The 25565-nt window shown below is 33.4% G+C and overlaps 3 protein-coding genes across 5 annotated transcripts; all 3 read right to left on the minus strand.

Annotated features, from left to right (window-relative positions):
• Positions 1-1629: 1629 nt before the first annotated feature.
• LOC114424933 (AMSH-like ubiquitin thioesterase 1) lies at positions 1630-7925 on the minus strand. Of its 2 annotated transcripts, none has more exons than XM_028391609.1 (14): positions 7514-7925; positions 6383-6447; positions 6165-6240; positions 5901-6080; positions 5663-5757; positions 4600-4705; positions 4468-4514; positions 3860-4208; positions 3602-3691; positions 3181-3243; positions 3014-3088; positions 2826-2888; positions 2628-2680; positions 1630-2084 (listed from the first exon to the last, which is right to left on the minus strand). In XM_028391609.1, the coding sequence occupies exons 1-14, from the start codon at positions 7637-7639 to the stop codon at positions 1910-1912; spliced, it is 1563 nt and encodes a 520-aa protein (XP_028247410.1). In that variant the 5' UTR covers positions 7640-7925; the 3' UTR covers positions 1630-1909. The 2 variants fall into 2 exon arrangements, with proteins under 2 accessions (XP_028247410.1, XP_028247408.1); XM_028391607.1 differs by having other exon boundaries at positions 2826-2933.
• An 8858-nt stretch (positions 7926-16783) lies between these two features.
• Positions 16784-19233, minus strand: LOC114425279 (40S ribosomal protein S7). Of its 2 annotated transcripts, none has more exons than XM_028392139.1 (6): positions 19152-19233; positions 18251-18333; positions 18070-18143; positions 17862-17985; positions 17286-17468; positions 16784-17114 (listed from the first exon to the last, which is right to left on the minus strand). In XM_028392139.1, the coding sequence occupies exons 2-6, from the start codon at positions 18323-18325 to the stop codon at positions 16995-16997; spliced, it is 576 nt and encodes a 191-aa protein (XP_028247940.1). In that variant the 5' UTR covers positions 18326-18333; positions 19152-19233; the 3' UTR covers positions 16784-16994. The 2 variants fall into 2 exon arrangements, with proteins under 2 accessions (XP_028247940.1, XP_028247941.1); XM_028392140.1 differs by having other exon boundaries at positions 19157-19220.
• Positions 19234-21641: 2408 nt separating this feature from the next.
• Positions 21642-23355, minus strand: LOC114367625 (transcription factor MYB2-like). Its single transcript, XM_028324808.1, has 3 exons — positions 22863-23355; positions 22611-22740; positions 21642-22451 (listed from the first exon to the last, which is right to left on the minus strand). Exons 1-3 carry the CDS (start codon positions 23023-23025, stop codon positions 21812-21814), a joined length of 933 nt encoding a protein of 310 aa, XP_028180609.1. The 5' UTR covers positions 23026-23355; the 3' UTR covers positions 21642-21811.
• Between the last annotated feature and the right edge of the window lie 2210 nt (positions 23356-25565).

The raw sequence follows: 25565 nt of genomic DNA on the forward strand, positions 1-25565 counted from the left end.
TAAAAAACTTGTGTGTTGCATGAATTTATTTGAATATAAGAAGACTTATGAAGTTAAAATTTGTTACCAGCTTATAATTTATTATAAATAATTCATTGTAAATGAAATTTTAAGTATTGTATCTATTTTATATTTATTGTCAATTTTTTCATTAGGTTATCATTATAAAATAAAATATATCAAATATTATAGTTTATTGAAATAACTTTACATATATTTCCTTATAAACTAAGCATATATTTATATTTATTAACATTTAAATAAGAAAAAAGAAAAATATAAAATAATTAACCTAAGACTAAAATCATTAAAGATATGAGTAATTTTATAACACATAATTATAATAATGATTTTGAAAGAAAAAAAACTCATAATAATAAGGTGATAATAATGGAAGTAATTTGACACTTATATAAATTTTCGGTCATAAATAAGGAAGAAAAAAGAAACATTACTAAACATTTATTTTTCATTTTTAAGTGTATTTTTCATATGAAAAGTATAAATTAAGAAAGAATCTAAAATTAATAATATGATCTAACAGTAGTAATTATATTTTACATTATTTGTTTCTAACATTGATAATTTTTCATTAATGTTACATCATATTAAATTATATAAATGACTATTCTGAAATTAAAGCTTCACCTTAATGACTAAAAAATGTTTACATAATTAAATAAAATCAATAATTATTATGAAGTTAAAATTTTAATAAGATCGAATAACTCTCAAATGTTCAAATGAAATTTACTTTACATATATGTATATATATATATATATATATATATATATATATATATATATATATATATATATATATATATATATATATAATTTTATTTTTATATTAGAATTTATAAAAAAAATTACATTAATAAAATTTATTTTTTAAATATTTTAATAACATATCGAATATAATTATATTAAGATTGAGGAAGATAAGTAATTATATTTTTAATTGAATAATTATTGTCTTAAAAAATATTAAACCTAATAAAATTCATTTTTATTTATATTTTTCTGATTAATAATAATGATATAATACCTATATGAGATGTATAAATTAACCGATTTGCTGCATGAATATAATTCTCCTTGGTTTATTATTATAAAAATGAGTAATAATTCATCGATTATTTTATTTTAAAATATTAATTTGAAATTAACTAAATATCTATAATTAATTTAAGTTGTTCATCAAATATATTTCAATAATTAAAATAAAAAACTTATACCTTTTTATTAACATAATAATTTATTTATGATTTAAATATTTTTTTTCATGCTTGTAATTTAATGTTTTTTCATTTTAGTCCTTGAAAAAGGTATTTATTTTATTTTTCATTGTTAAAGAGCCTTAAATAACGTTATTTTTATTATTCAAAGTTTTTTTTATTGTTAAAAATGTTTTAGATAACACTAACAAAAAAGGAAAAAATACTAAATTATAAGGAAAGAAAAAGTGCTTAAGCCTTGATTTACTAAAATATATCCTTATCTATTAATTAAAATAAAATATTGTATTATTTTTAATTTAACTATATATTTATAAAATTAGTACTTTCAATTATTTTTATAAACTATATTTTATACTAACCAATTTTAAAAATTTAATAAAATTGAGAATAAGTAACAAACTTATTGCATACCGGTTAGATCTTCATATGTTTGATATACAGCAGTGGGTAAAACAGATTGATACTAATACAAAAGACCATGCATGCAACACAGCCGTTAAAAGTTCAAATCAGTGCAACTCAAAATAAACAGTCAACGAGCATAATTTCTTTTTTACAAACACAGCCGGGCCGTTCTTTATGGCCACGGCTGAATTAATGGTGTAAAAGTAAAACCTATATAGGAGAAAAGCTTGGTCTATGAACAATGACAGAGGGCATAACTCTTATCATCGAAGATCAATGACCTCAAATTTTAAATCTGGGTTCATGTATACATCTGTACATGTCTTGTAAATAGGACCACCATCTGGAGGCTGACTATGTGGATGAAAGCCACGTTGATCACATTGTTTAATCACAGACATTCCACCGGGGGTTGTCAACCGAAAAATGCCATGGTTTCTGTACATGCAAATTGACAAAAGTAATTACAAGGTATGCAGGTAAAATATCTCAATGACAGCTAACACATTAAACATTCAGAGTCCAAAAAATTCAAATAATTATGGAAAAATGTCTGAAATTCAATACCTTCTTAATGTGTAAATATGATAATATACCTATCTCCAGTTTTATGGGGCAAAGGGGTGGTCAATATGCTGATTTAGGAGTATGCGAAATAAGAGGTAAGTAACTGTAATGTAATTTTCACAGTAAATATTTTACTCTTTTTTTAGCATGGATTACTAAGTATTTTTTGGAACTATCATAGAATTAGAGTTCTGCTCACATTTCTACATGTGTTGTATTATTACAAAAATACCCTCGCTCCCTTTTCAAGGTTTATTACGAGTTTTGGGTTTCCTAAATTTACAGGGTCACGTTTTTCTAAAGCATACTTGGGATAATTTTTTAAATTTGATCTCACCAACTTAATTCTACTATTGAGATGTTTTCTTTGCTATCATCCATACATCAAAACACGTCTGAGATGTGTGATCTTACCTCGAACTATCTCTTGGCGCCATGACTATTGCAACAGATTCTGGCAGCATAATCTAAAGAAACAAGGATTTGCATAAGAAATGAATAAAGTATAGAGAAATGCAGGATGCGTGTGTGACAGGACAGCCCTGTCTTTGACAAAAACAATAGAAGAATGAAACATTACCAATAATAATTAATTAAAATTAATGAACCCACCTGATAGGAGTAATGGGTGTGCAGATCAATGGACGACATAAAACAAGATTGTGTAGGATGTGTCTGGCAATTCAGAATAATATATTTCAGCATTACAATAATGGAAGACTGCAGTACACAATGATAAATTTCATTCTACATTCCACTGCCTGATTAAGTTTCACCAAACACAAAGTTTGAAAACTCACATGGATCCACCCAAGGGGAAAAAGAGACCGTTTATCTTGCACTTCAAATATTTCCTCTTCATTTGTAGTCTGACACTGCTCAGGAAGAAAAATAAGAAATTTAACATTTACAGAATAAATAATAGTAATTCATATCTCCAAAAGATTTATAGTGAAAGAAATCTTACAGAATCTGATGTTGACTCCTGCTTTGGGATTATAAGGGCAGTAATATAAAATTTTCTGTTTTTCTGCAGATCATGTGTTATACAAAATTACAATCAATATCTAACAGTTGAACATAAAATATTGAAGACAAGAGAGACTAAACCATTGAAGTCCAACTAGGCAACTACACTCTGGAAAATTTTACAAGCTAGTACATATAAATATACCATGCATATGACAAGTTGATTCATGACAAATAGAAAAAGTAAAAAGAAAAATGTTGTTGTATCAGCACAAGATCATAATCATACAAAACGTAGTTAATAGTGTTTTTTAGTTAGTCAATGCACCATTCAATTTTGAGCTCCCAAAACTCTTTTGGATCTATTTTTGCTTGTAGCTTTACTTTGAGATAAAAAAAAAGAAGTGAAAAACACTTACAAGCAAACCAGCAAGGACACCGCAAGTCTCTAAATTTTTTTTTGTATTCGACTTGGCAAGCTTCATAAAACTCTCCATCAAAGCAGCTGACTGCAAATTAGAAGAGAGGATAATGTCAATGATTGATATTTTAGAAATTATAACTATATATGAAGAAACTAAATACTCAACACGAACTTAGCTGTGTATCCCCCCAGAAACATCAATCTATAATAATACAAAAAAAGAAAAAAAGATAAGAAAATGTTATTGACTCACAATGTGCAGTTGTAGAGGATCCTCGGCATGAACACTATTATCTAATGACGGAATCTCTGTCTTACACCCTGCCTCATTAACACAAGGTGACACTGCAGGGACCAAATCTTGTACTTCAGCAAGTACAGGTGGAGGAGAAGGTTGTCTGATAACTTCTATTTGAGCAGAGGTTTCTGTTGTTTCAAAAGAAATAAGAGAAGGAGGCTCCTGGTCAGGCTCAGGCTGGGGATGGGGCTGCAGCTGGCAGTCCTCACTTTGGGTTAGAATTGAAGCTAACTCTGATTTATGGTGTTCTGCAATGCTGTTATCTTTCTTTTTCAGAGATTCATCTTCCATGGACTGTTGTAGGCTGTATGTTCCAAGAGTAAGATGGACACAATTAATATAGAAATAAATAGAAAAACCAGCTAAAGATGCATCATGGACAACATTCTCTTAAAAACATTGAGCTCTAATGAGCCAATGAGTCCTTTTAAAAGAATGACTTAAAATATAGTTTCAACATTTTTAAAAAGGCTACAATTGACATACAACACTTTTTTTCTTAAAAAAAACTAGAAGGCCAAAAATAGAGAAAAGCACTGTAGAAGCTTAAAATAGACAATAACCTCGGTAATTCAACAGGGGATAGATCTATGTTGCTTGGATACTTGATCTACATCATCCACATTCAGAGAGAGAAGTCAAGAAAATCTTCAAATAAAATAGAATGGAAACATACAGATAAAAAAAAATCATACCCCTTTATCAATGATAGGTGGTCTCCAATGCCCTTTTAGCCCGTTGGGACCAAGGATAGAATGTCTTGAGAGAGTTTCCTCCTTTGGAGGTGGAAGAGTTAGAGATCTACAAAAGGTTAGAAAAAATGCAAGGGACCTCTTAGTCAAGCAATGTTTATGCCAAAAAATGCAGGACAAGTAATATGTGAAATGACTGAAAAGGCAGGCATAGACTAAAACTTTATTTCAAGTAGTGCTACTAGATCAAATACGATAAAGCAATTCTTAAAATAAATTTGCCATTGAACCTTGCTTTATCAGGTTCCTAGTTCTTGAAGATAAAAAAAAATGTGTTTCCATTACCTCTTTTTTGAACATTTCCATAATCCTTTTTTGGTTTTTTAATTTATTTACAAATGTAAAAATCTCTTTTTACTTTTAAAGTTTTTGACTGACAACTTTTTTCAAGGTTTTCCAATGAAATTCAGAAACAGGAAATGATATCCCCAGAAATCGTAGACTCCAAATACTCTGTTCTGTTTGCTACATGGATAAATTGAATTTCAACCAGCTGGTAGTATCATAGTTATCAGTATCGTACAAACCACAATACGATACTGTTCTTTATTATTGATCATGAATCCTAAGCTTCACGATACAGTTCAATTCATGAATCGGAAAATAGGCCTTTCGTTTCACGATTTGATCCCAATTCTTCTCCCAAGGCTGGTATAACCCAGGACAAGGAATTATTGTAACTGCTTAATCCTTGCTTACTTAACTAGATCAAATTTTATATTGAAAAAGCAACAGAGTAATGTAAAAGAAACAAGCAAATCTGAATTGCTCTCATAACAAAAATTCAGATAAGTAGATAGTCACATTACTGACATTGCACAAGGAAGACCATCTAGCATTTGACTTTCAAACAGAAGTTTTATCATATGATATTAGAAAGCAACCAAAAAATGAAGGATAGTTTCACGTAACTTCATTCCTGTGATAAAAGAAACTGCAATAATATATGCAATACCTATCACTATTAGGAAGTCAATTATACATGAAGTATGAGTCCAATACTTACAGTCTTCGTACATGCTCTTCCACAGGCCTGACATAAGAGAACTGTTGGCTCCTTGATCCTTGGTAAACAAACTCCCCAGCAGTAGGTCTGACTGCCTGGTCAAATATGCAATAACATATGGATGCAAAACTTCTTTTCGGGAAGAGCAAAAAAACAGAAAAGATTTAATTTTAGGGAATGATTATCGCCTATGAATGGAAACCTTTATTGTATTAAATTCGTGTGCAACAATTTTTACCTTTATTAGGCCATAACTAGCCGAAGTTAGCTTTTTCACAGGAGAAAAATCCAGTGAATTATTTGAAATAAATTTTCCCTGTCCATTTTGTTGGTATGCAAATTTGTTGTTAAGCTCATTGATCTTCTGTTGGACCACTGGTTTCAAGTTCTCCAGTTCATTCAACGAAATTAACAATTTCTACAGCAAGAAATTGAAAATCAGATTAATTCTAAGATTTTTTAAAAACAAATTTTCATTTGGAGAAGAGTGTCAAGAACTAACCTTTTTCAATGATTCTTTCTGCCTTTGTGGAGATGATCTATAGTCTCGGTGGCGTGGTATTGTCTCAGACACCAAACTAAAACAAAACAAAAGGAATGACCCCTCAATGCAGTTTAATGACTAAGTAACAAATACAATTAAGTTGAGCTGTTTTGAACCATTAAACTGAAGAGAAATATAATATGTGTCAAATAATGATATGAGCCACCTTGTGTTACCTAGAAAATCTTAAAAGCATGACATATAGGTCAATAATATTCTTCTCTGCACGAAAGATATCAGCCTGCAATGTTAAAACCAATAATTGAGGGTCACGCACAGCAACTAAACAATCAAGAACACATCATGACCACATGAACTGATGACATTTATAGATATAAATCAAAACTGAAGTAGGACCATAAATTCTGGAATAGAAAAAATATTAGCACAAGTGGCAATTAGTAAAAGCACAAAATATACAGAGAAAAAGAATAATTATTCAACGATCCTGCATAATATAAAATAATTGCAAGGAAAAGGCAAACAAAACTAGATAGTGACATTCATGTACGTCACTCTTCATATCACTAACATTATCTCGTAACTATCTCATGTTAAATTCTAAATACTATCAAAAATTGATGAACATAACCTAATATGCCTACGTAGTACGTATTTGTTCCGGACATGGCCCAAGCCTAAACAGTCCGACCTACCACGGGCCAACAATGCACCCCAGCACAATTGCCAGCAGATTACATAGCTTGGCCTAGACCACGGACATGACCAATGTCTGACCACACCCAGGCTTAACTGCTTACATGAAACTCTAACACCAGTAATCCAGTAAGGGCCTTGCATCCCATCATCACATAACTAAGTGTGATCCACTTGCCTACTGCCGATTCTAAGTATGAGCATCCTGACAGTTGACGAACATATGACACATTTTGACCCACCCAAACATGCCACCTTCAAAATGCCTATATGCACACTGAGGAACCCCTCCCCTTTCAGGTACTGAGGTACGCTTTTCTTTTTTTCACTCATTGATACCACTACTCTTCTGGTCACTTATTTTGGCATCAAATTCTCTGCACCCTCATCCAACATCAAGACCAAATCCCCGTGAACAATATTCAAATTTAAAAGTGCATTTTATGATATAAAAGTATCTCATAAAAAGCTATTCAGCAGTGCAGATTGCACTCTCTTTCTATGTATCTCTAATCCTTACATTCCACGCACAATAAAATCTATGAATTGAAGCATATTAATTTTTTCTAAAACAAAAAATTGTTAAATTGTAGCATATAGGGTTCTTCGTTCCCATGCCATTGAAAAAGCACGAAGGTGAAGAGAAGGACCTGTCGGAGGATGTTGTCAGCGATGCGGTAGTAGAATCGGAGGGAGATTCGGTTATCGACATCGACTTTCTGAGCACTGGCAGCGATGTTGATCCTGTTCCTGTCCGAAGAAGAAGAAGACCTCATCGTTTCTCGAAACGCAGCGTTTCACCGTCGTCGTCGTCGTATTCCTAGAAACGCAACAACGACGTCAACACTGCGCAAGGCGAGGGATGGCGAAGTTATCGGTGGTCGATCATGGATGTCGGCGTAGATCGAGTTGAGGGGACGAAGAAGGGTGAATGAATGCAAAGTATTTGTAATTTGTGGTTGTTGTGAGGGCAAATATGGCAACGTGGGGTTGCTTCAGGGTCTGTTTGGCTGCTCCCGCGTCGCCATATCTTTATTTTCTCTCCCTTTTTTATATTATAAATTTTCAAAATGCTGCAGTGTTGTACCTTACTACTTACTTAGACATTGGGCGAATTCTCCGTAAAATATTTTAGGCTTACGTCACTTTGCTCGTTAAGTTTCATACTTATTTTGTTTTATTACATTTAATTTTAATCCTTTACGTTGTCAAAAGTTTCTTTAATTTTCTTTTTCCGTTTTCTGTCAACCATGTTAATGCTCGTTAACTTTAAAATTTTAAAATCGTGGCGGCAAATAACCGTTACTATGTGTATTTTAATTACAAACTATTATAATAACCTTTGTTGGTGACTTTATGGCACCTTCAAATCCTCCGGTCACGAAAAACCCAAAATTGCACCACGCAACAACCATCGTTTCCTTTACTCTCCAAAAAAGTCCAAATCAACGTCCACCGTTTCCTCGCCTCTTTAAAACCATAGCAAAACAATCAACACAAATTCTGAACTACGAATCCAAATTACTTAGAAACACTCCAGAAAACAAAAACAAAATGCTACTCCTAGGTCATGCTAATTGAACTATAAATATATAATAAAATCAGTATTAGTTTTTATTATGAATATACTCTACGTCCCATAATCATATGACCAAGTTCAACTTGGCCAGTGATCATGCTAATTAAATTGAAGAGATGAAGTCCTAGGTGTATTCTTTACTAGGCACGGCTAGTTTTCTTTTATTATTTTCATGGGCAAATTTAATGTACAGGGTCCTTTTAGAAACAATTTACGGAAGATGGTCTCTTTTAAAACAAATTACAGAGGGGGTCTTTTTCTTACGTGGGTGCTGCCATTGACACTAGCGGGAAGCCTGAACCGCCAGTGACAATAGCGGGATAGGACGAGAAAAGCGTACCGCCATTTCTCCTGACGGGACATGCCTACGTGGGCAGTCCCGCCATTGGAGCTGGCGGGATAGGCATGCAAGAATGAGAATCTCTTTTGAATTTTCCATTCAATTTTTATTTTGTTTTTGTCGATTTCTCGAGAAACTAACGGAAAAGGGGCAAAACGAGAAATTTCAGCAGCGTTAAATTTCACACCATTTTGGTTGTGGCATTCTTTTTTTTTCTAACTATTTTAGTTTTTATCGAATTAAAATAAAAATGAATTAATTTGGTTTCAGTTTTAGTTAATTGTGATTTTTTTCTCGAGCGGTCTTAACTGTTTTGTAAATAAAAAGGATTGGACATTAAACTCTTGAAATAAAAATAAATCTGATTTCAGGTTTTAGTTAATCGTGAGTTATTTTTTGTGATTAAAATAAAAATGAATTTAGTTTTGGGTTTTAGTTAATTGTGATTTAATGATGGCAGATGCTGTTGCCTTACTCAAACTAGAGGAAAAGCTTCCTTCATATGCGGTTATGTTATTCAGGTATTATCATTATATTATTTTAGAATACGTAGTAGTATTATTTTTAGCAAAAATAAATTTGTATTATCTCCTATCCCGCCAGCTCCAATGGTGGGACTGCCAACGTAGGCATGTCCCGCCAGGAGGAATGGCGGTACGCTTTTCTCACTCCTGCCTGTCCCGCTGCTACGAATAGCGGCACCCCCTATCCCGCCATTGTCACTGGCGGTTCAGGCTTCCCGCCAGTGTCAATGGCGGCACCCACGTAAGAAAAAGACCCCCTCTGTAATTTGTTTTAAAAGAGACCATCTTCCGTAAATTCTTTCTAAAAGGACCCTGTACAGTAAATTTGCCTATTCTCATTTGTATTTTCCACCGCATAAAAAAAAGAAACTGAAGAGACAAAGAGATGAGATATCAGTTACAATTCTACTTGCCCTATAGACCTCATGTTCGATTGCTTGGTTGACAGGATCAATTGTCAAAGTTGTCCAATTGAATATGACACACTTCGTTGTTAGAGTTTTGTGGTCTTAGTTCATTTGTCTCACATCGCTTGATTTGTAAAAATTTGTGTCTCATTAGTATTATATATAGAGACACCTTGTAAGCTTTAAAGTGTGCCAGTAATAAAAGTTCTTTTAGTGTAGTCGTGGACGTAGGTACATACATTGTGCGCTGAACCACGTTAAAACTTTGTGTCTTCTCTCTTTTCTCCTTATTCTTTTCTCTTCTTCTTATTGCTCTATACTAACAACTGGTATCAAGAGTTTTTGGTTACTCCACGGGATTTCCTTAGTTTAGAGAAATTAGTGGGAGTCTTCTCAGTTTAGAGGAGGCAGTGGAAGCAATGGCATTAGAAGAGGGGAAGGTGAAGATCGAGAAGTTCGATTGCAAAGATTTCTGCTTTTGGAAGATGCAGATAGAGGATTATCTATATCAGAAGAAGTTGTATCAACCCTTATGAGGGGATAAGCCAGATGACATGAAGCAAGAAGAATGGAACTTGCTAGATCAACAAGCTCTTGGCGTGATCAGATTGACATTAGCCAAGAACGTTGCGTTCAACATCGTAAACGAGAAGACTACTGCAGGCTTAATGAAGGCGTTATCAGATATGTACGAGAAGCCGTCGGCAGCCAACAAAGTATATTTGATGCGTCGGTTGTTCAACCTCAAGATGGGAGAAGGTATCTCTATAACTGATCATATTAATGAATTTAATACTATTCTTGCCCAATTGGAGTCAGTGCAGATTAAATTTAAGGATAAGGTGAAGGCATTGATTCTATTGTCATCACTACCGAATAGATGGGCTGCAACTGTTACTGCAGTTAGTAGTTCTATAAGGGAGAACACAATAAAGCTTAGTAACATCCATGACTTAATCTTAAGCGAAGATGTTCACCAGAGAGATTCAGGAGAATCTTCTAGTCATGTTTCTAATTCAGCATTGAATACTGAAGACAGAGGAAGGACTACCCAGAATGGTCGAGGCAAATCAAAGTCAAGAAGGAAAGGTCAGACAAAATTTCAAAGTGACATTATTTACTGGAATTGTGACAAGAGAGGTCACTTTACCAATCAGTGCAAGGCACCAAAGAAGAACAAGACTCAAAAAAACAAGAAGCGCGATGATGATGAATCCGCAAATGCAGCAACTGATGAATTTGATGATGCATTAATTTTCAACTTGGATAGTCCTGTTGATTCATGGATTATGGACTCAGGTGCGTCGTTCCACACCACTCCCTCTAAAGATTTATTATCTAACTATATTTCTGGAAGATTTGGGAAAGTTTACCTTGCAGATGGAAAATCTCTAGACATTGTCAGAAGAGGTGATATTGACATCAAGACCTCCAGTGGATCCCTATGGACATTGCACAATGTCAGACATATTCCTGCCTTAAAGAGAAATTTAATATCTATAGGACAGTTGGATGAGGGGCTTTACACCACTTTTGGAGATGGAGATTAGAACATAACAAAAGGCAATCTCGTTGTGGCTCGTGGAAAAAAGCGAGGATCTTTTTACATGATTGCAGATGAGGAGGATATGGTAGTAGTTACTGAGGCTATCAATAATTCAACCCTGTGGCATCAAAGACTTGGACACATGAGTGAAAAAGGAATGAAGCTTATGGCGGCAAAAGGTAAGCTATCAAGCTTGAAGCATGTTGATGTTGGTGTTTGTGAACACTGTATCTTTGGAAAGCAGAAAAAGGTTAGCTTCTTAAGGGCAGGGAAGACTCCTAAAGTTGAAAAGTTAGAATTGTTGCACACAGATGTTTGGGGGTCAGCCCTAGTGAAATCTGTTGGAAATTCACACTATTATGTCACCTTTATCGACCACTCTACCAGAAAGGTATGAGTTTATTTTCTTAAAAATAAATCTGATGTGTCTTCTGTGTTTAAAAGGTGGAAAACAGAAGTTGAAAATCAGGCAGGTCTAAAGGTTAAAAGTCTGAAACCTGACAATGGAGGGGAATATGATAGTTAGGAGTTTAAAGACTTCCGTTCAGAACATGGGATCAGAATGATTAAGACAATACCAAGAACACCTAAGCAAAACGGTGTTGCAAAAAGGATGAATAGAACCTTGAACGAGAGAGCGAGGTGTATGCAGATCCAATCTGGCTTGCCTAAAGCATTCTGGGCAGAAGCAATAAACACAACAGCATATCTCATCAATAGAGGACTATCAGTTCCTTTGAATTATCAGCTGCTCGAAGAAGTATGGTCTGGAAAGGAGGTAAAACTTTCGCATTTGAGAATTTTTTGTTGTGTTTCATATATACTGACAGACTCTAATAGTAGGGATAAATTGGACCTGAAGGCGAAGAAGTGTTATTTTATTGGTTATGGATTTGACATGTATGGCTACAGGTTTTGTGATGGCCAAAACAAGAAAGTTATCAGAAGCAGAAATGTCACTTTTAATGAGAACTTATTTTATAAGGACAAATTTTCTGTAGAATCTACATGTGCAGGTAAACTGTCAGAAGTTTATGAGAAAACAACACTTGAAGAAATTTCAAAAAGTGATGTAGCCAATAGAAACCAGAGTACAGGCGTAGAGGTTGAGTCAGAACCAGAACCATCAACTCTTCCAGGAAGATCTAACAGAACTTCAGTACCACCAGATAGGTATTCCCCTTCATTGGATTATTTGTTGTTAACTGATGCTAGTGAGCAACTCAGGATTTAACAGATGTGACATGTGCTGCTACGTTAAGAAATATACTAATAGCTATGTTATCCTTGTCGTATATGTTGATGACATGTTGATTGCAGGATCTAGTATGGCAGAAATTAACAGGTTGAAGCAGCAGTTGGCAGAAAACTTTGAAATGAAGGATCTTGGTCCAACTAAACAAATCCTTAGTATGAGAATTCTTAGAAATAGATCAGAAGAAATTTTGAAGCTATCTTAGGAGAAATATATAAACAAGTTGCTTGATGTATGCTATGGTGTGTACCAAAGCTGACATAGCACATGCAGTGGAAGTTGTCAGTAGGTCCCTATCAAATCCAGCAAAGGAGCATTGTGAAGGCGTAAAGTGTTAGGGAATTCAAGGGGATTAAACACCGGATAGATTTACACCGGTGGATCACGAGCCACCACATAAGGGAACTTGACACCACACTTTAACCCAAAACCTTAAGGCTCAAGTCTATGGATCTTCTCCTCACTTATATGGTGCTCCACTTTTGTCTGATGTGGAACTTCACCTCACACTTGTAACCCAACAATCTTCCCCTCAAGTGTGAGTCTCTTCCACATGATAGCCTCCCCCTCGAGCGGAAGTCATCCACGAGTATAGCCATTAGAGCCCACATGCTCTAGCTACTTGCGGTAAAACTTTCGATACAAGGGATCTCCAAGGCTAAGATCCATCACCGCCATCTTACTAGTCTGAGTTGGTCACCAAGTCGAACCATCGGTTCTGGTACCAATTGTTGGGGAATTCGAGGGGAGTAAACACCGAATAGATTTACACCGGTGGAGCACGAGCCACCACATAAGGAAACTTGACACTACACTTTAATCCAAAACCTTAAGGCTTAGGTTTATGGGTCTTCTCCTCACTAATATGGTGCTCCACTTTTCCACTTTTGCCCAATATGGGACTTCACCTCACACTTGTAAATGGTGTGTACCAAACCTAACGTAGCACATGCAGAGGGAGTTGTCAGTAGGTTCCTATCAAATCTAGCAAAGGATCATTGGAAAGGCATAAAGTGGATACTCAGATATCTGAAGGGTACTTTAGGGATGTGTTTATGCTTCAAAAAAAACAATCTCACTTTATAGGAATTTTCAAATGCAGACTTGGGAGGAGATTTTAATACCAAGAAAAACACCACAGGCTACATTTTTACTTTGGGAGATATTGTTGTGAGTTGGAAGTCTAAACTTCAACATAGAGTTGTTCTCTCAACCACGGAAGCCGAGTACATAGCTATCTCAGAAGCAGCTAAGGAGATGATTTGGCTAAAGAATTTTCTCAATGAATTAGGGAAAGAACAAGATAATGCTTCAATGTTTAGTGACAGTCAAAGTGCTATAAGTCTGGCTAAGAATCCAGTCTTCCATTCTAGATGCAAGCATATTCAATTAAGATATCATTTTATCAGGGAGTTGATAAATGATGGAGACTTATCTTTGTTGAAGATCTTAGGATCATAAAATTCAACAGATATGTTGACTAAAGTTGTTACAACTGACAAGCTGGGGCTTTGCATTGCCTCAGTTAGCCTTCGAGGATAATTAAAGATGAAGGTGCTACACTAGGTAAAGAGTCGATGAACCCATTGCTTACAAGGAGCTGCTAGAGTTTGGAACTTAGACCTCAAGTGGGAGAATTGTTAGAGTTTTGTGGTCTTAGTTCCTTTGTCCCATATCGCTTGATTTGTAAAAACTTGTTTCTCATTAGTGTTATATATAGAGACACCTTGTAAGCTTTAAAGTGTGCAAGTAATAAAAAGTCCTCTTAGTGTAGCCGTGAACGTAGGTATATACATGTATTGAACCACATTAAAACTTTGTGTCTTCTCTCCTTTCTCCTTATTCCTTTATCTTCTTTTTATTGCTCTATACTAACATTCATTCCAAGAATTATATATATATATATATATATATATATATATATATATATTAATCAACATCTTAATTGACCTCAAAATCATTCAAGATAAGATATATGTAATTTGATCCCTCTTTCTCTCTTAACTATGCTACTAATGACACATATTAAAATGATATAATGTTATAATTATGATATTTATGATCTTCATTCAATCATTCGATCAACTTTATAACTCCAACATGTATATACACCCATAATCTTCTTAAGATACATTTTGTCCCAAGACACGTCTTTATTGGTTTACTGACTTGGACGTTAAAGATTTTATAGGAGTACACAACCCTCCAATAAGTAACAGCCTCAACGAAACAATTGAAAACATCCACATCTCCTTCTGAACCTAGGTTAATACTCAATATCATGCAACAAGAGTATAGATAGTTTTTTCAGATATCATTAATTCTATACTAATGCAAAGATCTACCCAATATTAGCTATATAATGATGTTTTCTCTCATTCTTTCTCAAATTTGTTCTCACTCATCTCCAAAAACATATACACCAAGGATCATGAATACAAGTTTTATAGATTATTTTCATAAAGACAAATGGCAATGTTAGTTTCTCTAGGATTTTTATATTATTAATAGATAAAAGAGACTAAATTACATTAATATCATTTTTGGGTCATCATGGCATATATTATTGTGAAGTATATATCTTCCCTAATGACTATTTTTCATCAATCAACCTAGTTGATTATCTTTAGTAAGATTTTTTCTCTTAATCATGTCTTTCATCACAAAAATATGATTATGAAATGATTAAAATCTTGTTATAAAATTAGAATTTAGGTAGAATGTACTGAATAAATTATGTTATCAACTAATTATCACTCTATGTATAACTTTTAAAATAATTATTAAAGGTCAACAATTTTATGATAAGAATTTATGAATATAAAATTCTTTACAATTCCATGCATTCTAGTTAATTTCTTAAAAATTATAAAAGTGTCATTTTAGTCATGAGATTACCAAAGATCAGTAATTAGTCCTTATTGTTAAAATTTCAGAACTAAATGTTTATGTAATTAATTAAATTATGCATGCATTGTGCAGGGATTGATGCTAAATGGTCAAGAAGTGGCGGTTAAGAAGCTGTCATTGGAATCTAGGCAAGGAGTTAGAGAATTCACCAATGAAGTCAGACTATTACTAAGAATTCAGCACAAGAACTTGGTTACATTACTGGGTTGTTGTGCAGAAGGGCCTGAAAAGATGCTTGTATGAGTATCTTCCTAATTAAAGCCTTGATTGCTTTCTGTTTGGTATTGGGAAAAGATGTTTATTCACCTTTGTTCTGTGGTTGTTTGTGGGCAGTGATTGATTGACAACAGTTATAACATAACAAATTTCAGATAAGAGGAGGTCTTCATCTTTGAGCTGGGCAACGCGATTTAGAATAGTTGCAGGTGTGGCAAGAAGACTTCTCTACCTGCAGGAAGAGGCCTCGGAAAGAATTATTCATAGGGACATTAAAGCTAGTAACATATTGCTGAATGAGAAATTAAATCCTAAGATTATTTCCTTCTTGTTGTTGGTTATTAAGGTGTAGGTATCCATATGCTTTTATATATTTGATGAATGCAGTGGTTACATGGGCCCTGAATATGCATTGCATGGATATCTGTCTGTGAAGACGGATGTTTTCAGTTATGGAGTCTTGCTGTTGGAAATAGTCAGTGGGAGAAAAAAACCATGATGTGCAGCTTGGTTCAGAAAAGGCAGTTCAATATATCATTAGAGTGGGGACTAAGCTCCAAGGGGTCTCCCATTAGGGGAATGCTTAAGCCTTAATGTTAAAAAAACAGTTGCAAGAAAATGTTCCTTATCTTCAAGGGACAATCGAAGTATGCTTTTATTAAATAGGTTTGGTTGGATTATTTTTATTATTAAAAGTTTAAGTGAGTTAAATTCTAATAAGATTCTCACAATAAGATCCTTATGTCAACAGCAAAAGTGAACTCACATCCTTGTAAAATTGTTAGATGAATCAATAGTAATTTTAATCTGTCAAATTTAGAAAAAAACTATTTATATCAGGATCTTAACATGATTATTTATTTAAATATTCCCATTAGTAGTGAAATGGATTGAAATAGTTTGCTTCTTATATCAATTAGATCCATCTTAAACTATTTTCTTACCCGCCCAATAACCTTCAAATGTGGGTCGGGTCTCGGGCCTTGGCTCAGCCATAAATGCATTGTACTATTCTATTTCAATCCATTTTACACGATTTTACTTCCCTTCCACCAATCTATACATAGCCTTAGGCATTTAGGCATTAGGTGATGGAGATGAATAAAAATCTTACTACGGCAACCTACAAGCAAACAGATTCGCTTCCATTCCAAAACAAAACACTGACATAAATAGTAGAAATACGGGCATCATTTGTTATAAGAAAATATATCAAATTCTACATTGATAAACCAGGAGACAGTATTTTCTATAAGTACCACCCCTAAAGAAAATCCAGAATTAAAGCCAACTTAACAAAACCAGCATCCACCATATATAATTCAGAAACAAATGCAAAGCTAACAAATAGAACCTAAGCCTCGGTGGTAGGATACTCAAACACAATATCTTTGCCCGAAAGTTTCCTGTATACTGCAGCAAAAGTCTCCAATTTGTACTCGGTGTTGTTTCGCTCCTTGGGGTCCAAAAAGACCTATCCAGACAAGGACAACAATTTAAGAACGAGTATTCATTTTCTGATATTACATGCATATGCTCACATCAGCTTGGTTAACTAGAGATGTTTTATTTGAATCTCAGTGGCTGATTGAACAAAATAATACTATAAGAATAACTTCTAAAGTTTTTTGGCTAGAATCTTTACCTTCATAATCTTGGAACCATCAATTTTATACCTAACACGCTTTCCAACAATCTCAGCAGGCAATACAATATCTTCCAGCATTGCCTCGTGTACAGCAGTGAGTGTTCGGGTGCGGGGACGCTGAACAGCAGAACCTTTCTTTGGTGGCCTCAATATCCTCCGGGTGGCAATCAGGATTACATCCTACACGTTTAAGGCTCCTTAATATAACAAAATGAATCATCACGCATTAAAAAAAATACATGAATACTGGAAAAGGGAGACTATTTTCCCAAGGCTAATGTTATTTATGTCATTACTGCAACTGCACAACAACTAGCTGAATTTCAACTTTGAAGATGACTAAAACACTTCCATGAAAAAATAAAAGCAACTAAAGACACCATGGAGATTAAAAGAGAATGAAAAGAATAGTTCAACAAGCATCCAAAACAAGGAGTAAAATAGTGAAGTAGCTGACATAGGAATGCAGAGAAACAGTCAGGCAAAAGAATATTGGAAAAAATGATAAAGACAGCAAGAATAATTTCCAATCTAATGAATCCATATATAACTAAGGAACAAGGCTCTTCCTACCTTTCCACTAAACTTTTTCTCAAGTTCTCTCACAAGCCTGACATGAATCTTCCGGAATCCTTTCCTTAATCTGTAGGGGACATGGATAACCACAGCCTTGCGGTTCCCAGAAACATCAATTTGGCTGTAGATCATGAAAACTGATAGTCAAGAGACAAGCAAAAATCTCATTATCTTCACACAAACAACCATTAAGGCACGTTCTTACACAGCTGAGTTTATGTATAAATCTTTCAGATCACTTTTCAGCTCATTGTTGGTATTTTCCAGATCAAACAATGCCTGCAACAAATTTTTAACAAATTAATTGGTCATTGCACTTGAAAGTTGAAACTGATTAGCAGCTCCAAACCACATCAACAACAATAGTATAAAGAACCAAAATAAACCTGTCCGACTGATTCCTCAAATTCAGTTGGCTCAGCATCCTTATCCTTGTGGATTTTCTTCCTTGATGTGTACATCTTGACAACTGTAAACAAAGAACGGAATTAGGTGAATGCTGTTTTCAAAGTTGCATAAAATGAAAGTTCAATATGTAAACAGACAACAAGCACCAGCCCATCATGAAGTTTATATAGATTAATTGAAACTATATCAGATACCACACCGATACTAAAATAATGAAGAAACAAGTTGATCACGTTGTCAAATTCCTAGTTACATCTCCCATCATTTTCATCAACAAACTGCCGAGATTACAGGACATATCCAGTATGAATAAACAAAATATTTTCAGCATTGTCAAGATAACAACAGCCCTGGTGACAACAACTTATACTTCTTCTTATCAGTGTCATTTACTGATTTTAAAATTCAAACACTAGTTTGAAAGTACAATTATATGCTTATCCCATTTGATCAATACATAATGAGAGAAAGATGAACACCCATTTATGAATAAAACAATGCCAAAAACATAGTTACAACACCCAATAGTTACATTAAGCGTGACATAACAATTAAGCCTAACAATTAACCCAATAGTTAACGAGCACACATAAATAGAGTATTGTTATCACTGCCAGATAATGCTAAAGGTGCTACCTTGTCTCTGAATCTCATTCAAGGAAATACAAATAAATAAGAAAACCCTTTTTTCTAGAGCAAATTCCCTATAACCCCAACAAAACAAAGCACGATCATCAATCGAATTTTCATGGCAGACATTGCGCAAATGAACAAATTTTGCAGAGAACCCAAAAATCAGAACTTTTGTTCCGTTTTCCTTTGATTTTGGTTAAGAAGTTGCAGAGTGACTCAAATCTTAAAAGGGTGTCAGAATCTTACCTCACCACAGAAAGATTATAGCCACCGAGAGTGCCGCTGCCAGAGTGAGTCCCTGTTCTGTTTTCGCGGCAGTGAAACCCTAATGTGGGGATTAAATTGGGTTATAAAGATTAAATGAACGGCTAAGATTCGTTTGTTAAGTACACATGGACGGTTACGATTGCGTAACAGAGACTATGTATCCTGGCCGTTCGATTAACCAGTTTTTTAATATGTTTGATTAAGTTTATCTTTCTAACTTTTCTCCTCTTTAGACAAAACATTTAGAAGAAAATTCTTAATTTTTTTTTTTTGAAAATGTAGTTTTTAAAAATAAGCCTCGCATATTAGGGTGTATTTAATTATATTTTTAAAAATCTATTTTTAGTTTTTAAAATATTAAATAAGGTTTGAGAGATAATTTTATATTCAGATATCTAGATAAAAAAAACAAGAAGGACGGTGGTACCGGATACAGTAAAATGTGGAATTAAGAAAGGTTGAATAAGAGGAAATAGAAGAAAAATATGAAAAAAATATATCTCCTGATTCTGTTTTTTTTTTTTTACACTTATTTTGGAAACAATTTTTTAAAACTTAATAGATTTTAAATAAGAAATTGATTGTTGTGTAGTACAAAATTGTTTTAGAAAATAATTTTCAAAATCCAAAAGTGACAGAGAATTAGTGCGTGTTTGGATACAATAAAAAAAATCAACGTTTCCAAAATTATGGTATCATATGAAATTTGTGAAGCAACAATTTGTTGTTGTGACTCTATTATGGGGTGGGGCATGATTTTTTTATCATGTTGTCACTCCAAACATGTACTTAAACGATTTTTTAAGTGGGTGCTTAGATACAAGTCCTGCAACAAAGACGTGCATAAAGGATGTGAAAATGTGAAGCATTTTTTCAAGCTTCTGAGCATATTCCATGCTTGACGTGGAAAGAGAAAATACTAATCAGCATTTTAAAAAAAAAAAATTCAAACACATTTTAGTCTCCTTGTCGCTAATCCTAAACTAATTGACCCGAGAAAAAGAAATTAATCTTTTAATTTTAAAGGATTTAAGCTAAAATTGACAAACAACTCTTATTTTAAACTTTGAAATAATTTTCAAATTTTATGTTATGAGCTTGTAAATAGTATCTCCTCTCAACTATACAACTCATCATGTAAATACACTCATGACTCTCCACGTAAGAGAAAGACGACGTACTCAATCTTTACATTTATATGCTTATAAAGTAAGTAAAGTAATCACAAATGTTGATGAGAAAATTAGTGTTGATAATATGTACACAACATGATAAATTATAAATATTTTGGTATATGATAAATGTTATGCGTATGTTGTATATTGAAATTACATAGTAATTATTTTATTTTTTTATTTTTATTGTTTATTTTTATGTTAAAATAATAGGACTTAACTTTTTCTGAGGTTTCATTCCGAAGATGTTAAAGTTAATGATTTTAGAGTAATTTTTATTGTATTTTGTGTAGAGTTGTAGGAGAGATATGAAAGGAGGGGATTAATGAACAGAAGTATCGTGCTCAGCGAGTCAGAACCGCTCCGTCCAAACAAGTTGTTAGTACAAGAAGCCACATTAGAAGATGGCTGTCAAGAGCAAGCGTGCTAGGCTCGCATCCTGCGCTTAACACGTGACTACTTGACCCAGCTGAACATGAAGGCTCAGCTCGAGTGTCGCGTTAAGCGCACAAGAGAGTTTTGATTGCCCAATTAACAGGTGAAGCATATAAAAAGGTAATGAAACATTTTGTTTCCTTAAGCCCGAAAGAAACCAAGGAGCAGAGGAAAGCAAGCAGCCAGTGCAAGGAAAATCCATTTTCGGAGCTCTGGTTGATCCATTTCAATTTGTTTCTCTTCCATTTTCTTCCTTTTTATCCCACTTTTATATTTGTAAGTCTCTCATGACAATGAGAGGCTAAAAACCATCCGTTGTTGAGAACTCTACAAATCAAACTCTCTTTGATGTAATGATTCTAAACTTTGTTTTCGAAGTTCTGACCAATCCGTTTCAATCTATTTCTCTTCCATTTTCTCCCTTTTTATCCCACCTTTATATTTGTAAGTCTCTCATAATAATAAGAGACTAAAAACCACCCGTTGTTGGGAACTCTACAAACCAAACTCTTTTTAATGTAATGATTCTAAACTATCTTTTAATATAATGTTGTTATTATTGTTTATCCTTGTGTTTATTCGCATATTTATGGTTTTCTCAACCTTTGTGTTTCTTGCTTTGTAGTTAATTCGTCTAGTTAATCAATGAACAAGATTTGATTTGAGTCACTAATTGCTTAATCGTTAGATATACAAGCATAGTATCTGTGAAATTCGATACTCGATCCTACCATCTTATATTACTTGTGCAACTTGATAAGCTTGTCAAGGAGTCAACAGTATATCAGTTGAAATTATTTATTTTATCTTTTTAATGCTTAAAAGAAGTTCCCGTAAAAAAAATACTTAGGAAGTAAAGTCCGAGAAAGAAACATGTCCAAATGTATTATAAATTATAAAACAACTCTTCAATCTTTACATTTATATTGATAGCTAAGCTATTGAATGATCGATTATCTAATAAGAAGCACTGCATATCATAAAAGAGATTGTGAGTGGTTCTAAAAAGATACTCTAAAATCTATATCATCATCTTTGTATGTTCCTAAATTGCCACAATTCATCCATGTTCATAAAATAGGGTTCTGATATTTGGACATCAAACACTGGCAGTTCCAGATTCTCAGCAACCATTGTGGTTGTCAAGTTCAAGGCATCCATGTCATAGGAATTGTTATCTATGCTATAGCCATCATATGAACAGATGCCAAAGTCACAGTTATCTAAGGCCTGAAATTGACTAGTAGTGTGTCCCAAAGGCTGACTCATATATGGGATATTTGCTGATTCTGAAGAGGAAATGCATGAACCATTGTTGTGTTCAGATTCTGAGTTTTGGTCTTGCTGATTCAAATGATTGAGACCTCCCTGGCAAGTGATTTGTGTTGTTGGTGTTGTCCCAATCCCAAATGATGAATAATGAGGAATAGTAACACCATCAAAAGGTAAAGGAATTGCTTGGTCTTGGATTGACATGGCTGAAGGAGATGATTCTTGTGCTTTATGAAGATATCTTGTCATCTGTAGACCCTTGACAAATTCTACAAATCTTGATTTTCTGTGTGCCTCAAATTTCAGATATTTTGCTCGTTTCTGAATCCTTGTTCTCCAATAGTTCTTTATTTCATTGTCTGTTCTGCCCGGCAGCTGATGCGCAATTTTTGACCACCTACAACAATCACAAAAGAGGAAATAAGAATCCAAAGAAAGGATATTATGCTAGAAATGACTAGCATATTGACAGTGGTCGGTTTTGCTTCTTTCTCAAGAATCAAAAGCTGTTGAATAAGCATAGTTTCACAAAGACAAGTAATTATGAGATATGCACCTGTTGCCCCACTTTGAGTGGAGTTCAAAAATCAAAAGCTGCTCTTCCGAGGTTAAATTTCCTCTCTTAACATTTGGCTTTAGATAATTTAGCCATCTCAATCTACAACTCTTACCTGTTCTCCTTAATCCTTGAGATAATTTATCCATCAGAAAATAAAACGCAAATAATAAGAATTAGCATAAAAAATGCCAAATATTGTATCAGCAACAAGAAAATTTTCATTTTCTTTTTTAGTTTTTCTTGGATTACCTGAACGTATAGCAAGCAAATTCCATCTCCCTTCCCCATTATTGGCAATGTAACTGATGAGAAGATCATCCTCTTCAACACTCCATGGCCCTCTTCTAAGTTCATAATCATCTTCCCTTGAACAGATTATGCTCTTTGAAGGAGTAGACATGGCTAGTCTCATTGATCAAAACTCAAAACACCATGCATATATATGCAGAAGGGACTTGTAATGAGTATGCAAATTAGCCTACACAAGATATATAAGTACATATGATTTGAATCTCATATACAGTGCAACATATTTTTGGGGGGATTTTGTCAACGTGAACAATATGAACTTTGTTGCTTTTTTTCTAAAGACAGAAAAGGCCTATTACTGCTGTTATAAATTCCATTTTATGGCTTCCCTTTACTTTTCATGGTCTCTGCCTCATGAAACATTAAAAGGTGGATAGGTTCATTGCTCAGAATCTTACCTCGTTTCTAGAAGAATAACAAAAATACAGTTTATTAGTATATATTCATTAGTTACATTTTTCGATAACAGGAGACAAGGGTTATATAAGTTGAGAGCTGGAACTTCATTGTTATTTATTTCAAAGAACAAATTCACATGAATTGTAATCCATATTGGTTTCCCAATATTTTATTCAGTCAATATCTCAGTCTTGCGAATAAAAACAATAGGTGTTAAAAGAGAATTGTGTCTTTGTAGACAAGTCTGCACTCTGCAGTTCAAAGTGACTTCCAAATACGGATGCTGAAGGGATCTTAGACCAAAAAAATAATATTTTATACTAGCATCAAGAAAGATCTCCCTTTTTCTCTTTAAGGGTAGAAAATGAAAGAGTTATATTATCTCCTTTTAGTTATTTGAATAACAGTGTTCAGTTCTTTTCCCATGTACATGGTTCTGTTGCTACTTGCTGCAATGGTTTTATGCATTTGTAAGCATCAAGACCAGTAGTTAATCCTTAAGAATTCCTTTTAAGTGATTTTATGCTTTTGTAAGGATCGAGTGTGTGTTTGTTTGTTTGTTTTAAGGGTTGAGCATCAAGATAACAGAGGTGTGAAAGCAAATAAACTAGGGTATTAGTATTACTGACTACAATAATATGATTATGACCATTATAACGAAAGGTTTGCATCATAAAATTCAACAGTTATTGGATATGGGTGTAAAATATTTGAATTATACTCTTTGGCAGTATTCTAATTTATTTATTTTTTGTTTTACAGAGGCAGTTTTTTTTTTTTTAAAAAAAAAAAGCAGTTTTACAGGGGCTGTAACGAAGTTAGAATATGGTACATCAGAGGAACTATTCCAACCTTCAATGCTAAACCGATCTCAGTAGGTCTCTCTTTGAGAGTATTGTAATTAAGTTCTTCTTTAAAACTTAAAAGATTTATGGAGGAGAGTAAGATCAAGTCTTGCATATGACTAGTCACAAGTTTATATCTTTGAGACAACATAAATATAAGTTCCTCAATAAATATTCTTTAAATTTGGAATTTTTTGCTGCCTTAGGTCAATGTGTCATCCCCTCCCTTAATTTTTAGGAAGCTGAGTTCATGGTTAAATTCATGGTTAATCCTTCTTTATAATAAGAATTTCTTTCAATCTACTAATAACTCTTTTAATGTTCCATGTGTTAAATATATATTTTTTTAATTTTATTAATTAAATATAATCAATCTCAAATTATCCCAATATTAAAAATTTCTATATCTATAAATTTAAAATTCATAAATTTAAATTTTAACACGCCATGATAAGTTAATAATTGATTTAAATAATATATTTCTATAATTTTCTTATCAGTTTTTAAAATCTCAACTTTTAATTTATACCTGTATAATAAAATAAAATCTCCTATATTGATAATGAAGACATCCACTAATATACTTTATGTTTTTAAGATACGTAGTTTCTTCTTCTTTTTAGATAATAGATACGTAGTTTCTTTTTACCGTTGTTTTATAATAATATTTCCTCCTCTAAAAAAAGAATAGTATATCCTTTTCTGTAAACTTATACTTATAAATTTTACTTAAATTTAAAATATCTGTATATAACGGAAGAAAAACTTACTAGATGCAAAGCATGCATTTAAAGAATATTTAGGAAATAATGGCTGACTTTTCGGAGAATGATAGTTTAACGTTAAAAGTGGGTATACAAATCAGCTTTAAACCCACAGCTAAACACAACAATTTGTATAATTCTGTATTTAAATTATGAGTACGATTTTTATTATCTTTTACAAGGACAGTGCTTCAATTTTTAAATCTTCAAAATCTATTTCCTGAAATTAGTTTTCTTTAATATAGATATTTTACTAATTTATCAACGATATGCATTAAATCAATGAATTCTGGTCATATTCTTTCGACGGCTGCCCCGTGCCTTGGATAGAAACATAACATAGCATAAATACTCCCAAATGGAAACGTGCTGTTATTGTTGTTGCTGCTGTATTGTGGGCATTGAAACACTGCTACGAATCTTACAAGTTACAACTCAGCCACATTTTTTTCCTTGGTTGTCAATTGTCCCATGATGTCTGCTTTGGTATAAGAATAGATTCAATGTGGTTCTCGTTTGTCGTCTAAATTAAAAAATTTCCATTGGGTTCTGGATGAAAACTCAGTAACAAGAATAAACACTATAATAATGATCTTTAATTTTCTTCCATATCTAGGGATGATATTATTAAACTT

This window comes from Glycine soja, chromosome 9, assembly GCF_004193775.1.
Source record: "Glycine soja cultivar W05 chromosome 9, ASM419377v2, whole genome shotgun sequence".
NCBI classification, from domain to species: domain Eukaryota; kingdom Viridiplantae; phylum Streptophyta; class Magnoliopsida; order Fabales; family Fabaceae; genus Glycine; species Glycine soja.